At 47.0% G+C, this 17,023-nt stretch overlaps 1 protein-coding gene across 1 annotated transcript in view; it reads left to right on the forward strand.

Annotated features, from left to right (window-relative positions):
* The window catches only part of LOC147659644 (phosphatidylinositol 4-phosphate 3-kinase C2 domain-containing subunit alpha-like), a gene marked incomplete at its 3' end in the record, with an annotated part of 452,383 nt that overhangs the window by 103,882 nt on the left and 331,478 nt on the right, over positions 1–17,023 (forward strand). The window contains exon 3 of the mRNA XM_086951581.1: positions 3,711–3,814. Within this exon, the coding sequence (XP_086807707.1) occupies positions 3,711–3,814 (104 nt within the window). The remainder of the gene's footprint in view (positions 1–3,710; positions 3,815–17,023) is intronic.

Here is a 17,023-nt window from a genome sequence, read left to right on the forward strand (position 1 = left end):
CCACAAAAACCAGAAAGGCTAAATTCGCTTCACTGCCACGCTCCTGTAACACTTAAAGGTTCTAGAAAGTTTGCAAATAAAAAGATAGAAGGAGTTGCTGTGTGAGAGGAGAGCATTGGTATTGTACCTTAGAAACCTGGCAGGGCGTGTGCTTTCTATTTGACCTCTTCCTTCCCTGTGCTTACGCCTCCTCCCCCTCCATCTGATGAAAGAACTTAGGCGCTACATCAATAAAAGAGAACATGCAAATCCTAATGACTTACAAATACAGCAAAGTATGACAGTGCAAAAGGCAATATTTCATAAAGTGCAAAGCAGTGCTGCAGCAACAGCTAAATAGCAGAACAGCGCTTAGCGCTGCTTTTTAATCAAAGTTAAAAAAAAGCACAAGATCTAGCACATAAAATTGATACAAACGTGCAACATTCACCTGATTTTATTAACCCTTAGCACACTTTTAATATACAATTTTCTCCAGGCTGTGTTCACTGGCTTCGATACACAGCTTCCCCTTTTCATCACCCACGTGCTAGTGACACTGTAAAGTCGTTTCCTTGAAGCACTACATAATAAAATAGACCCGCACACCTGCGGTTCCTAATGAGCAAGACAATGCTTTAGAAAGAAGCTGACATCTCCAAGTCGAAGATTTACCATCAGCTGTGAGGGAAGGGTCCTTCAGTCTTTTGTTGATGAGTAGAAGAAATCCTGGTGGAAATCAACACAAGCATGAACAAGTACAACATACGCCACAGGTTAGGCTGAGGGGGCAATTAGACTGCAGGCTTAGGGGGCTGCGGCCGTCTGACAGAGCAGCCTATGAGACGCTGGCGTGCCTGGGGCAGGGCCGCTCACATTTCACGCACGCCTCTGTAAGACCTGTAAAGCCGAGGCTCTGAAAGTGGAGGGTAAATTTACAAGCTGATAGGGCTGGGTAGCAGCAGTTGGTTCACATGTACGTCTCCGAGAGACTGGCGGGCTTGGGAAGGACGGTGTACCGTGCTGTGAGGAAAATATGTATTGTTACTGAAAAGCACAAATTGACTTGCACTTAATTGTCCACCTGAACTGTAAGAAACTTCATATTGATGAACTGCATGTTAATTTTAGTTTTCAGTAACAATAACACCCATTTCCTTCAAGGCGCAAAAATAGCATCTTGGTTGGGTTAAATAACTTGCACGCTATGCTAATGACTCGAACGCACTAACATCGGAAACGTGGCGGAACCAATTGAGTCTATATGACTGCAGGATGTCTTATTTAAAAAAAACTTTAGCAGTTTGTTGTTTTTAATAAAATACACTTACTTGGATAAGAACAACGAACTGAGTAAAAAATCTGTTTCTGATAGTAATTTAAACAAGCAATTGCAAAAGCAACAAAAAAATGAGCGAGTGCCTTCCTCGCGGCATATTTACATTAGGGAGGGAGCCCACCCCTCGTGTGCCTTTAATTCACCACCGCAGCCCAGGAGTTTGTTCAAGTTCCCGCCGGGCCGCCGCGTTGCCTGCGACGACCCGGAAGCGGTTGGGCAGCCGGCCAATCCCATCGCGGCCCCAACCGGAAGTCCCGCCCCATAGCGGCGAGAGAGAAACTACTGCCCGAGGAGCCACGAAGGCTCCTGATTGAGTCCCGGTCCCGAGATGGGGGACCGGGTGAAGAGCGGCCGGGCGCATGGGGAAGGCGGGGCTCTCATGTGTTGAGAGAGCCCCGCAAAGCGCTACCGCCGCCCGAGAGGCAGAACCGCTGCCGAGCACCGCCAGAACCAGTGAGTCTGTTGAGGGAGAGGAGGGGTGAGTGGGGGTGGGGTGTACGCGCGTGTGTCTCTTTGAGTGTGTCTGTGCATGCGTCTGTCTGTGTGCGCGTGTGTCTGTTTAAGGGGGGGTGCGTGTGTGTTTGCAGTGTGTGTATGCCTGTGTATGTGCGCATGCGTGAGTGAGGCTTTCTTTGGGCATGGGAATATGAGGCAGGGCGACGTGCGCGCTCCCGAGGTCAAATCTCCGGCAGGAGAAGCTCGTTACAGTCTGCTGTCCACATTCCCCCAAAAGTGATTAAATAAGTTGTCTCGCCCTAGACAGCAAAAGCTTCGCTTTTGCTTTCGTCTAGGCGAGGCCTAAAAAGTGCCTCTTTTTGATCTTGTATTGTTAATTTGTTGCACAGCTTCAAACACATTTTTCCCCTCAGTTATTTGTGTGGCTTTTGACCTGAATCAAACAGTGCATTCTTAAGGAAACATTTTAGTTTGAATTGGAGAAGATGAGAACCTTTTATTTAAATCGGTTGAGTGTGTTCCTTTGTTGAAATCCAAAATGCTGTCTAATTTAAAAGTAGATAATTTTTCAACCTACTGCTTCTTTCCCACTAGCATTTGTTTTCTTCTAACAAATCTGTCTAGTTGCTTCATTTAATTGTCTCCTAAAGAGCAAATTAACATTTCTGGTTAGATGTTTGCAATGTCCTATCACAGCTTTACTTTTAATCTTTTGACTGCCGGAAATCTGTAGTATCCTGGATACTGAGCAACTCAATTGTGGAATAACTGCAACGAAATCTAGTAGTTTCATCACTTGAAAACCGCTTAACACTGCAGCTGTTCAGTGGTCTGTAAAAGGTGAAGGGCTCCTTGCACGTCAGGTTTATGGGCATTTCATCCCATTGCCATAGGTCGTTTGAGAGGCTCAATAATTTCAGTGATGCTTCACCTTGTCGGAAGACCTCCATACAAGTCTATTTTCAGGGTTTCTAGAATCATGTTTCTTAATATTTGTGACTAATAATTGGTAGGATCGTGAACCAAAGTGGCACATGAGGGATTCTAAAAGTTGGTTTCTGCTCAAAATTCCCCAAAAAATTTCAACAACAATATAAAACCTTGCACAATGCAACAATAATTTAGACCAAAGCTCAGTAGAAGAAATTGAAATTTGGAGGGTAAACTCTTCTGACAAATCAAAGAATGTAAATTTTTTTAAACATTTTTTTTTTTTTTTAAACAATAGAGGACTTCCGAGTACAAATTACAATTAATCCAGATCTCTTCCGATAGGTGTCTGTTACTTCCTGAAGTGGTCTGGAATAACATATTGGTGGCCCAAGTCCCCACACCCTTGGGCCCCTGCATAGTGGTAGTACATTTCTCTTCTTTGTTGATCCACAAATCTCTCTTCAAGTAGTCCATGGAATCGCTGTTCAACATTTACCTACCAACAACTAACCGCCCCTCCCCCCCCACCACCACCCTTCCCTCCACCCATGTGTATCACATGTGATCGACCACAGATACTTTTACACCAGGGTTGTCCTTTTCTGCACGCTGCTGCCCGCCATTTTAATTCTGTATCGCTGAGCTATTGGTGGAGGGGCAGTTGTGCTGGTTTGCTTGTGCTAAATACAGCATATATTTTGATTTAGAGTGTGGGGTTCAACCTTCGTCTCAAATCAAAGACCGTAATGGACATTTTTCTATCCTTTTAGTCATCCAGCTTTCTTCTGCAACATTTTTAACCTTACACATTTTAAAACAGTTGTGTTAAATTACATCAGTCTGTTCATCCCATCTCTGAAATAAAATGTTCATGCAAAGACATCTGTTAAACAGTCTTGTTTAGTGGGGGGAGGTGACTGCTTTACTGTCAATGATAGACTCACAAATGGGGGTGACTATATCCTTTCCCAGTGTAATGTATTTCCTTCTTGCCAAATTGCAGGTTGAGAATGGGACCAATGCAGTTGCTTCTGAAGGAAATCGGTTTTTGCAAGAAATTAAAGATCTGGATGAAGAAGTAGCAGCTTTTTGTCACGAAGTTAGCAAGTAAGCCACTTCTTTGTTTGTAAAACTTTTTTAAGATTAGGGATTTTTACCTCGACGTTGGTATGCCTGCTACAACAAAGTTACTGCTTTTATCCAAAACTGTTAAAGCTCTGTAACTTTAAGCAATATAAGTTCCTCAAGAGGACTGCATGATTTATGGTATGTGCCTTATGGCAATACTCTTTGCCACTCCACTGTATTCTATTCTACTCCAATACACTGTAGCCCATTTTGTGCCACTCCACTCTACGCCACACCACTGCACCCTACTCCACTGTTCCCCTCTCCATATTATGCCACTCCACTCTATGCCACTCCACTATAGAATATTCTACTGTACACAAATACTCTACGGCACTCAACTCTACACTATTTAACTCAATGCAACTGCACTCTACCCACTCCTCTGTACGCCACTCCTCTGTACTGTACGCTATTCTGATCCATGCCACTCTGCTGTACTCCACTCCTGTGTATGCCATTACAGTGTATTCCACTCCACTGCGCTCTATTTCAGTGTATTCTGTTCAACTGTACACTACTCCAGTCTACCCCAATCAACTGTGCACTACACTCGACAGCAGCATACTTCAGGCTATTCCATGGTATGCAACTTCACTGTGCGCCTCTCCACTCTATTTCACTCTACTCTACTGTATGTCATTCCAGTGTACGCCACTCAACTGTGTGCTATGCCACTGCACACTATTCCACTCTATGGCAGTGCATTGTACACAACTCCTTTCTATGCGATTCTACTGTATACCACTCCTCACTACACCATTCCACTTTATGGCACTTCACTGTATGCTACTCTATCCCACTCAACTGTATACTATTTCACTCTACCCCACTCAACAGTACACCAATCCAGTCAATGACACTCCACTATTTACATCTCCCCTTTACGCCACTTGAGTGTATGGTATTTTATTAAATAAGTCCTCTCCCATCTCCCCATATCTTCTCCCCTCATCTCCTCCCCCCCCCTCTCCACTCATCTCCTCCCCTCCACTCCTCTCCTCCACTCCTCTCCTCTCCTCCCCTCTCCACTCATCTCCTCCCCTCTCCACTCATCTCCTCCCCTTTCCACTCATCTCCTCTCCACTCATCTCCTCCCATCTCCCCCCATCTATCCTCTCCACTCCTCCCCTCCTCTCCACCCATTATCTCCTCTAAACTCGTTACTCCCATCTCCCCTCACCATCTCCCTCACCATCTCCCCCTCATCTCCCCCCTCATCTCCCCCATCATCTCCCCCCATCGTCTCCCCCCCATCGTCTCCCCCCCATAGTCTCCCCCCCATCGTCTCCCCCCATCGTCTCCCCCCATCGTCTCCCCCCATCGTCTCCCCCCATCGTCTCCCCCCATCGTCTCCCCCCATCGTCTCCCCCCATCGTCTCCCCCCATCGTCTCCCCCATAGTCTCCCCCATAGTCTCCCCCCATCGTCTCCCCCCATCGTCTCCCCCCATCGTCTCCCCCCATTGTCTCCCCCCATTGTCTCCCCCCATTGTCTCCCCCCATTGTCTCCCCCCATTGTCTCCCCCCATTGTCTCCCCCCCATTGTCTCCCCCCCATAGTCTCCCCCCATAGTCTCCCCCCCATAGTCTCCCCCATCGTCTCCCCCATCGTCTCCCCCATCGTCTCCCCCATCATCTCCCCCATCATCTCCCCCATCATCTCCCCCATCATCTCCCCCATCATCTCCCCCCCCCTCGTCTCCCCCCCTCGTCTCCCCCCCTCGTCTCCCCCCCTCGTCTCCCCCCTCGTCTCCCCCCATCGTCTCCCCCCCATCGTCTCCCCCCATCGTCTCCCCCCCATCGTCTCCCCCCATCGTCTCCCCCCATCGTCTCCCCCCATCGTCTCCCCCCCATCGTCTCCCCCCCATCGTCTCCCCCCCATCGTCTCCCCCCCATCGTCTCCCCCCCATCGTCTCCCCCCATCGTCTCCCCCCATCGTCTCCCCCCATCGTCTCCCCCCATCGTCTCCCCCCATCGTCTCCCCCCCCATCATCTCCCCCCCCATCATCTCCCCCCCCATCATCTCCCCCCCCCATCATCTCCCCCCCATCATCTCCCCCCATCATCTCCCCCCCATCATCTCCCCCCCCCATCATCTCCCCCCCCCATCATCTCCCCCCCCCATCATCTCCCCCCCCCATCATCTCCCCCCCATCATCCCCCCCCATCATCTCCCCCCATCATCTCCCCTCCCCCCCATCATCTCCCCTCCCCCCCCCATCATCCCTCCCCCATCATCCCTCCCCCATCATCTCCCCCCATCATCTCCCCCACCATTGTCCCCACCCCCCCACCCCCCCCCATCGTCTCCCCCCCCGCTCTCTCTCCCATCCGCTCTCTCTCCCATCCGCTCTCTCTCCCATAGCCTCGTAATACTTCCGCAGTCAGGAAGTGTCTTACGCCCATGCAATCTAGTTTGTTGAAATAAGCATTTGGTAATTCTTGGCTTGCCTTTGTTCCAAATTAATTTTCTTAGCTTCCTATGCAGCTGGTCCTGGAAGATTATGTACACTGGATGTGCAACACCTGAAATAGATAATGAAACCTAGGCAGGACATTCATTTTTATAGCATTTCTTATTTTTAGCCAGGAAATACAGAGTGGTGGCCAGCTCACCAAGTATTTGAATCCACTACATGGGAATTGTTGGCTTTGAAAGTTCCTTTATTGTGTGATTTTAATTCCCAAGTACTTAATATAGCCCTTTATCCATTTAAATGTAAGAAAAGCTTTAAAACTTTTCATCGCTCCCTTGTCCCTTAACTGAGAAGGAATTTCCTATTTTTCTTCCTTTATCTTGCACTGCCACTGTTCCAAACTCTGCCAGCAGGCGGATCACTACAGATATGGAGCTTACTGGCGAGCTCTGGGTAAGAAGGACATTATCTGCCTAGAAGATCTTGTGTTTCTCCAGGCCACATTGAACTTTTGAATGCCTTGGGAATTTCATATCACTCACGTAAATGGTTCTATGTTCAAAGCAAAGGAGGAAGGGGGATCCCTATCTGGTGCCCATTTCTACATGTTATTGGATTCAGCAGTCGCCATTAAGAGAGATTGTTGCTCTGGGATGTTTAGTTTGTCATGAAATATAGATTGGGCCTGTGGCATAATTTGTGGGGTGTTTTCTTATTTTTTTTGGAGCTCAATATACCAAGCTTTGGCTGCTATGAGCGTTTTTTTGCAAGGCAAGAACATTTATGAAATGGGTGTACAGTTAATGTGGTGAATTGCTTGAAACGCTGGAGGATATGCGTCAGTTGGTGGTGGATATAGCTTTGAAATTGCTTGTCTAGGACTTCGTTTGGTGGTCTTCCTAAAGGACTTTCTTTCATTTTAAAGCACCTTGAACCTGAAGCATGGGCTAGTACTGATAATGGCTTAACTGGCGCTTTACAAGTGGGTTTCCAAAATTTCTCACATTGAACGTTTTAGAAATGTTGTAGCAAAAGGATAATTCCAAAGCACTGTAATATTGGTCAAAACTAGTTTTAACTTAAAGACCACTTTCCACAAGTCGCTGGAAAGGTCGTTTTCAATGATTTTCGGGCCAGGATCTTTCTCCCAGGTTCTTCTTTCTGATGGTTAGCGCAAACTCCCCTCTGTCTTACTCCCCATGGCCTTCCTCACCTGTATTGCCAGTTAACCTGCACAACTGGGAGTCCTAGGTCAGTGAATTGGTACAACTCATCATGTTTTTATAATCTTAAGAGGTCACCTGCAGACAAGCCGAGCTTTTTATAGCAAAACACTTGCATAGCGTTTTCCTAGTTATTTGCTTGACTTCTCTGTCTTCCCTTTGTCTTTCCTCATCCATCGCCCCACTGCAAAAAAAATGTGTTTCACAATTGGCATATGAGTATCACAATGTGTTAAATGGTAAAAAAAAAAATTCTTCATAAAAATAGCCCAGTATTTTCTGCATATAGCTCATTCTTTCTATTTTTCGCCTCTATAATGGGCTCTGCATTTGCCCGCAAGACGCACTGCCGTCTCTTGTAGTATTTACTGGGTAACCCCTCTTTCTTAATTTCACAGTTAACTTATCCAGCTCTGAAGCTTTGGTTGTCATATGGCAGTAGGTTCAACAGAACTAAAGCTAAAATAACTTGATGGACCAAAATTCTGTTGCGCTGTAGTGTGCCACAAAACTATTTCTGCATTTCGGTTAGTGGAAAAGTCCACCAAACTTGTTAAGGCTCCTTCTCAAGCTGTGTTTAAGCTGAACAGTGTACAGCTAATGTCTTCAGACCTGCCCATCCTTATCGATAGATAGGTCGGATTTCCAAGTTGTTCTATTTTTCTGAAGTAGCCCTCTGCTTCGCCTTTTTTCAGATATTTTAATTTCTTATTACACTTTTATTCAGTTTATTTTCATTATTATAATGATCTTTTGTCTCCCTTATAAACTATTCTTGGAGTCAAATCAGACTTTTAGGTGCATTCTTGCATAAAAGGAAATGAATTACATCGGTTTGAAAATGCCATGATAACCACATTTTTACGGGCTTTTTGTTTTTCTTTGGAGTAATTGAGCCCAATTCGGTAATCTAAAAATTAAATATTCAGATTGACCGAGCCAAGGAGTTTACTCATTATTTGTTATTCATGACAGGCGTGTGATGAGCAAGAATGATTCTAGAATCACTGATTCACATTCCTCTGCACTAGTCAAACCCATTGCTTTGCTGAACTGCTACAGTCCTTATTATTCATGTCTGTTCCAAAAGAGGAAATTCAGATTTGTTCGCTTCCTGAAACATGTTCCTGTTTGTGAGATTTGCAGGATATCACTGCTACGCATAGTTACTTGAATAGCACTCTTTTTACAGGCTACAGCAGCGGCGACGTCAGCCTCTGCCTACTGCCTACCCTGTTAGGCTTGTGTCTGGACTAGCTGTCAATTTATTTTATTTACTTTATATAGCGCCGGCTAGACCCGGAGGTATCGGAGCGCTTTATATGAGTAGAGTTAATAAGGTTACAAGTTACATATTGTTTCAGAAGGTACATCAATTCCAAGTTACATCCGTTGGTTCATGGCATGTAGAAGGGTAAGGGGGTAATGTAAAAGGGCGACGGGGAGGGAGATTAAGCAGAGCATAGGCACAAGGATAAACAAAGCAGGCGGGGGAGAGAGATTCAGGGGAGCGAGGAAAGGAATAGGGGAGGCAAGCAAAGAATGAAGGAGGGAAGAGGTGGGGAGGGGGTAGGAGACACAGCGAGGAGACACGAAGTAACTGTGTCTGAAATCTGGCTGGGTGGGAGATGGCCCCCTGCGGTCAAGGGATCATTCCCAGTCTTCCATTATGTGTGATTCCCTTGTCGCGGTGGACTCTCTCAGCGGGGTCGCTGGGACTCCAGGGCATAGATGCTTGATCCCTCCCCAACAAGGGGAGAAGAATGCTTTGGTCATGGGCACACATAGAAGAATGACGGAGGGAGAGGGGTAGAAAACCCAGCGTGAACACAGTATCTGACTTCCGGCAGGGTAGGAGACGGTTCCCAGTGGTAAGGGGAACAATCCCAATCCTCTATTATGTGTTACTCCCTTGTCACTGTGGACTCTCTCAAATGGGTCTCTGAGACTCCAGGGCAAAAAAATGCTGGATCCATCCCCAACAAGGGGAGTAGGAGTGCTTTGGACAAGTGCATACTTATGGGGGCCATTTTAGGGAGTCGGGCTGGTAGGGTTAGCTAGGTTACGAGTTACACATTGTTACAGAAGGTACGTCAATTACAAGTTGCATCCGTTGGTTCATGGTGTGTAGAAGGGTAAGGGGGTAATGTAAAAGGGCGACGGGAGGTCGATTAAGCAGAGCATAGGCACAAGGATAAACAAAGCAGGCAGGGGAGAGATATTCAGGGGAGAGAGAGGAAAGGTATAGGGGAGGCAAGCAAAGAATGAAGAATGAAGGAGGGAAGAGTTGGAGGAGGGGGTAGGAGACACAGTGAGGAGACGAGGAAGTAACTGTGTCTGAAGTCCGGCTGGGTGGGGGACGGCTAGACCCGGGGTATCAGAGTGCTTTACAAGAGGATCGTTGCGATGCAAGTTACATCAGTTACAAGAGCAAAGTAAGGTACAGTAAACAAAAACAATGTTGCGTGAGTTTGTTAGGGGGTGGGGGCCCAAAGCAGGAAGACATCATGTCCGGGCCTCTGTAGATCCCTGTGTAAGCGTTGATGCGGTAGTTGGTCTCGACCATGATGAAGCCCTGCTCATGGGAGGCAGCAGATGGCTCAGACCCCTGGACGCTGTTTAGATGCAGAGACATTTGAGGTAAAAGAGGCAGGACTTCACCTTTCTCTGGAAGATGAGGCCAAATTATCGTTATAGTCCCTACAGCACCAGTGGACCGGAGCAGTACAGAGCAGGCTGCAGTCACGATCGAACACCGACGCCATCTTGGGGTCAGGCCAAACTCAGTAAGATCTAGTCAGTTATGCATTGTATTGTATGCCTCAGTAGATGTTTATGCGCATTGGGACGGCTCCTTGGAGGGGTGGGGTGGGGTCGGTGCTCGCTTTTGTGGCAGCTTCTTCAGCGGCAGTGTTGATACGCGGATGGAGGGAGAGGGAGTGGGGAGAACAATTGGTCTACTGCAGTCCGTGGTAACCCAGCGTTCCGCTTCTATGTGATGTAATGCACTCTGATGCTGTGCCTCAGTGTGTTCCCGCTCTAGAGCCAGCTGCAGAGTCCGGCGGGCAATATGTTATGGTCAAGCACCCCGAATAGAGCAGCTCTGCCGTGGTGGTTACAGTGAACGTATGGAGATGGCCCCCTACTCCCTAAACTCTGTGACGCGGTGTTGGGTCGCTCCTCGTGTCTGGATCACCGGGTGACAAGGGACCGGGCCATCGGTTGTCTCGGTGGGGTGGAGGGAAGAAGGGCCCCTGATCATCACCCTGGCCCTGAGCGCCCCCTTGGGCACCATATCAATTCTCGCTGTCCTTAGTGGGGTGCCAACAGGGGGAGCGCTCTGATGTGTGGACTTAGTTGCAGGAACCCCACAGTCAGTCTCAGGCGCTCTGGAGCGGGCTGCGGTGGTTAGCGGCCGCCTTCTTGTTTCTGGAGCCACAGCCGATAAAGGTTGTATTCCACTAGGGATCCGGATCAGGATTGAGCCTCCAGCACTAGATGCGCCTAACGTTTAGACACATAAACAGCTGTTGCGCTGTAAGTTTTGACACGTTGTGACCGGCGAGTTTCGTGCCCGTATGCGGAGCCTCAGCAGGGCATGTCCGCCATCGCAGCCAGAAGCCGGATTATCAATCAAACCTTTACTAAAATTCTTATCTTCTCAAGTTTCTACAATTAGGAATTAGAAGTGTGCTTGCAGACGAAGGGACATAAATTTACATTAGCATCACCTATTATGCACATAATCACTGGGAAAGCTGAGCTGGTGGAGCTTGTTGCTACTGGTAAAATTGAGAGGAGCCCCGTTGACACATGACAGAAAAGTATTGTCCTACTTTCACCTACCATTTTCATCCTTTAATGCCACAAAATCCTAGTTTCTGAAGGATACTTCGAACCACAGCTTTCTCACTTCGTTAATACCCGCAGCTGCCAGACAGGATCTGGATATTTTTCTCATCATTGCTCCAGCCCACTAGCAGGTGGCATTATGTGGCTCTGCTTTGCCCCACCCCGGAAGTGACATTGGATATGGATATAAGCTCTGTGCTTAATTTGAGCCAGGGGTTGCCTGTCCTTGGCCCCGGCACTTAATTGCCAATGCCATCACTTATGACTGCTGCCACATGGTGGCACTATTTATGTAATAAAAAATGAGCAGAAAACAGTTGTTTACTAATTCAACATACATTTTAAATAGCTCAAACCATTCTTATATCTTTGTTGGCCTTGAACAGTTTGAATTGTCACACTTGTTGCAGTGTGATGGTAGATACTGTCATTAGCAACGCTGACAGTGATAGTGTGTGTGTGTGTGTGTGTGTGTGTGTGTTGCAAGCTGCTGTGGCCTCCTGACGAGGGCACTGGCACTTATTTATTTACAAACTAAGCACCGTAAGTACCGACGCATGATGGCCTGCGGAGTTCGGCACCCTCCACCCCAACAGACCACACCCACAACCTCGGCTTCATCCTGGATAGCATGGAGCAGCAAGTAAAGGCAGTCTCATCTGCCTGCTTCCACACCCTTTTAATGCTTTGCAAGATCTTCTGGTAGTTCTCGGCAGACTCCAGAAGGACAGTCTCCCAGACCCTCCTTACCAGCAGACTGTACTACGGAAACGCGCTCTATGTAGGAATCATTGCACACCTCCTGACGAAACTCCAGACAGTACAGAACTCCGAGACAAGACTCAAACTCGACCGCCCCAGCAGGACTCTCATCATACCACTTCTCAAGAAACAACACTGGCTCCCGATTACGAAGAGATGCTAGTTCAAGATGCTGACCCACTCCTACAAGACCCTGCACAATGAAGAACCAGCATACATCAACAAATGCCTGACTCTCCACCAACCTACCAGACACATTCAATCAACTTCCATCTCCCTCGCAGACACCAAACTGATCCAGCGGAGGACGCTCATTCTCGCACCTGGCAGTCTAGGCTTGGAACAACCTCTCCCTGCACCTCTGGACCGCACCTCCAGACTACACCTTCGCTCCAGCAGTTCAAAAGAGAACTAAAGACCTGGAAGTTTGAATGATCACATTTCCACGGAGCAGCGCTGTGCTCTATAAATGTTTGACTGACTGACTGTATAAGCTTAACATCCGAGTGCGGACATATGTATAGGCATTTATATAGCGCACTACTTACCCGTAGGGTCCCAAGGCGCTTCGACCGCTGCGAAACCCTTCCTGGCTTCCCTGAGAGATGGTCCCTTAATGGGTATCTCCAGGGTGAGACCAGGCATCCCCGGCGGTCTGGTGGGGCCGTTAGTGAAGATGAGGCAAGCTAATGCCCAGAGTTGCCGAGTGTGATCGCTGATCAGAGTGGGCACCGAGGCGAGAGAATTATCGAGTCCGCTGACCCTGGTCCAGAAACCTGCCGCGCCGGGAATCGAACCCTGGTCCCGGGCCGTCCTCTGCTCTCGGGTCTGCCGCCTCTAACCAGTAAGCCACACTACTTCACATCAGACCTTTATTTCTGTGACTTTTGGAACCAGATCTGTCATTCTTTTCGAAACTTTCCTAATTTCTTACAACTTTCTGTGTAATCTGTACATGAATTTCTAGGATTGTAGTGTTTTGTACATCTACCTGATACTCGAAGTCCCATTCCCGGCCACTCAAAGGAATCGACTCCTTTTGCTGTGCCATCCATTGGGTCTAGACCAATGTATTGATTGAAGTTGTGACGCTCGGACCGGCGCATATGTACCCACATCTCCATTTGAAGAAAGCTGTCCTTGACACATTCATGAGCACCGGGCTAAATCTTGCTCTTCCCCACCGGTAAATCGAAGTGTGGCTAGAAACCACATACCTGCTCTATGAGAACCTGCCTTTCTCACACAGCATCTTGTACCTGAAATCCTAGTTGTCCAGGCTTTTATCAGCAGGCTGAACCCAAACTTATAGTAGAGAAGTACCAAAGCACACTTCTAAGTGTGCTTCGATACTTCTCGTGTATAAGTTTACCTTTCTGGGACTCTGCTCCAGGCTGATCACAACACCTTTGGTGGTAGGGTGATCGTACCATAAGAGCACCAATCTATGGACTGTTACCATCATGACAAAATATTGTATCCCTTGACTATTGCCCCTGTGTAGATCTGCAAAGACTATAACATAGCGATCATTCTGATGCAGCTAAGTATGTTCTTCATTGGAACTATTGGCTGTTTAGGCAGGGCAGTTGGTACTAGCATGGTGCTCTAGGGGCACACGTGGGTGAGATCCAGATATTTTTTTTCTCTTTTTTGGTGATGTCTAAGCATTGTTTATTTATATGCCATTTGATTACACCCATCAGTTTGGAGATCAGGCAGACTCCTTTCTGGAGCGCTTTAAAGAAAGCAGGGCTCTCTAAGCCTTTATGCGCCTGTACGACAGTAACCTCATTAATTGCACCCCTTTTTAGTCTTTGGAAGAGGTTTAGTGCAAAGACAACACTCCGGTCCTCTGCCCCTACAACAGACCCCCTATTCCTTTTGAGGCCTGGTTTGAGGATCTAGCTGACTGAGTCTATGCCAGCAGGGGGAAAGTCCTGCTCAGTCCCCTCCACCCCCATTTTAGCTTCCACGCCACTAGTTTGCCCTCAGTGGCAAATGACTACTATGTAGGCGGCAAGATAAGTTATTACCTTCAAGGGTGGTAGAGCATTACGTCTGACAACCCGGTGCTCCAAATTATTCAACAGGGATATGCCTTGCCATTCCAGCCAGACCTACTGCAGAGCTCACCCACATCAGGGCAGCTTTCAGGAGACCATTCGCCCATTCTGCAGCTGGAAGTGAAGACTGTTTTGAAGAAACGAGCCATTTAGAGGGTGCCATCACTGAACATAAGGACTGGATTTTACTCCTGTTATTTCCTGGTGCCAAAGAAGGACAGAGGCCTTCCTACTGTTTTACATTTTCACACCCTCACATTAGCCCAATGTTAAATCGGCTGAAATTAGAGAAACTCACAGGAGAGGCTGCTAGTTTGAAGTAGCACTTTATTATGCACATCAGGAGGCATCCCATCCACAGCTGTTGCTTCATTACCTGTCACTGTGCTAGTGCCTCAGGGAAGCTCAACATTGAACTCCCTGGCATTAACCTGACAATTAAATTGTCCTGCCCTTCCAACAATGGGCGAGGTGACAACGCCATTATGACACAAGGGGGGGAGTGGCGGGTCACAGATAGAAGGGGACACCTCTCTTGGGAGATCATACATTTCCCCCATCTCTGCAACTTATGACACATGTAGAATGAGAGGGAGGGGGAACGGGAGACAGAGAAACAATTGGTATCCCTGACTCACCTTGAATAACTGAACACTGTGTATGAAGAGGTGCATAACAAAACTGTGTTTTTAATGTGGTGGTAACCATGTAGTCTCATGGGAATCTTGAAAGGCCCGTCCTCCTCCCATCTGACCTGATGGGATCCCTGATCTTCTTGCTGTCAAGTGTTTTGGAAGCCTTGTTGGGGTTGAGATATTTTCTTAGATCCTTTTGTGCCAGCCATCCCAGAATGTTGCCCCCCTTGTGTGAGACATACATTGACCGTATATCTATGTTCGTATGCAATGTTTCCCCGAAAAAATCCCTTCATTTGTATAGGTTGGCCACCATATCCTCCCGGGTTGACATCCATTTTATACAGTTTCTTTTTCCCTTTAAATCTCTTAGTGTCAACTTTGAACATGAATCAAACTTTGCTTCTACATCTTGCTCCTCGATGGTTGTGATATCTTTTGGGTTGGTTGACTCCCCCTCTTTTACCTGCAAAACACTTATCACATACTTGCGTAACACCACCTTTAGGATACTTTCTGGAATATGCATTGCTTCTGCAACAGATTCTGTAATGGCCTTTGTCCTGCACATATTACATGTTATTTTTTTATGCTTGACATTCCTTGTTGTTGGCCATATGTCCAACCGACCTCTATTGAAATTGCCTCAAACGTCCCCCTACTTTTGGTTTCCTTAGGTTCCCCTCTTGTCCCTCTGACTACCAACACATCACTGACTTCTTTCAGGATTTCATTTACATTTTCTTCCTCCTCGTCTTGTTTTATCTCTTTGGCACAATGCATCATGTGTTCAAATTGTTTGACTAGGATTAAAACATCTCCATGGGGAGGGTCGTCTTTTAGCCACAATTCCTTAAATATTCTCTCTGTTTTACTTGTTAATAGGAACTGACCCCTTACCCTTTCCTCACACGTGGCTCCAAACTTGCAGCGAATTTCCTCAGGTCAGATGTACATTTTTCCACAGTTTATCCATCTTCCTGAACCCTTTTTCCAAAGTGGTAGCGCCCCATTATGGTGCTGACTTATGGTAAGAAATGGCTATCTAGCTTCCTTACCCTAATTTCATACTCATTTAGCCCTTTTGTGTCATTTGACCAAGGTTGGGAAAATGTTCCAAAATCTCCTGTCCCTTTGCTCCCATGTAATGTTTCAGTAAAGCTACTTTTCTTTCCAATCCTAGGTTGAGGCCACAAACTACAGCATAATTTTGAAACACTTGTTCTTATGTGTTCGATTCAAGAGGTGGTTCACCAGGGTTTGACACAAAAAAGTTGGGTGCATTACATTGTTTTCTTTGGTTATTTTTTCCTCACTATCCACACATCCAACAGTAAATTGTCAGTACTGACAATAAGGCACAGTCTCCGGGTTGAAATACCTGCCAAACTAAAACCATTAGGTTACCAGTTAAATTATACACTGCACTGCACCGTACCAGTCCTGATGGTTAGCCAATGTCTCATAGTAGAAATACCTGCAAAGGAAACATTTGGTAAAACAAACTACAAACTACAATCTTCTATAGTTGGAGCACAATTTCAAAGGATAGGAAAAATTCCAAGTAGATGACGCAGATTTTTGGCATAAACACTGGTTTGTCAGGGAGGGGCGGCCCCTCTCAAAAATCTCTCTTGAGTATTCTCCTTTAGTACTCAAGCTGCGAGGTCTTCCTGAGGAGAACTAAGTGAGGGAATACTGAGGGCAAAGTCATGCCTTTAATTTGCTGTCGCACTGTGCCTCTGTGCCGTTCCCATGAAGACCCACTTTAGAAATTGAAGTTAAGTGCAGCAAATCATGTGTTTCATAATTTGCTGACTTTCTGATGCGAAGTGTGGCCAAAATAGCCCCTGCACTGACAGAAACGATCTTGCAGCTTTAGCACTACGCGTGCTGACGCCCTCCAAATGACAGCCTGTTATGCCCGTGTTGTCTGTTAGCTTCTTTTTCTTTTGCCTTATCATTTTCCCAGCTTCCAAGTTACAATGGCAAGCCTGAAAGATGAGTTGACTAGAGGGAGCTTTGGTCACAGTACGCTTGAGGGAGGGTACATACATATGCTATTAATGGTGGACCTTGTCCAATGTCACACAACACCTCTCATGGACACAACCTAGGATACACACCAAGGGCATGCCTCTTGTTGCTGGGAGTTCAGGTAGGTGATAGGAACTCCTTCCCCTAAAGCGTTGCTCTTGTGCTCGCACCCACTGTCTCCTCTTCTCTTTAGGTA

The sequence above is a fragment of the Lissotriton vulgaris genome, unplaced genomic scaffold (genome assembly GCF_964263255.1).
Source record: "Lissotriton vulgaris unplaced genomic scaffold, aLisVul1.2 SCAFFOLD_1245, whole genome shotgun sequence".
Classification (NCBI taxonomy): Eukaryota; Metazoa; Chordata; class Amphibia; order Caudata; family Salamandridae; genus Lissotriton; species Lissotriton vulgaris.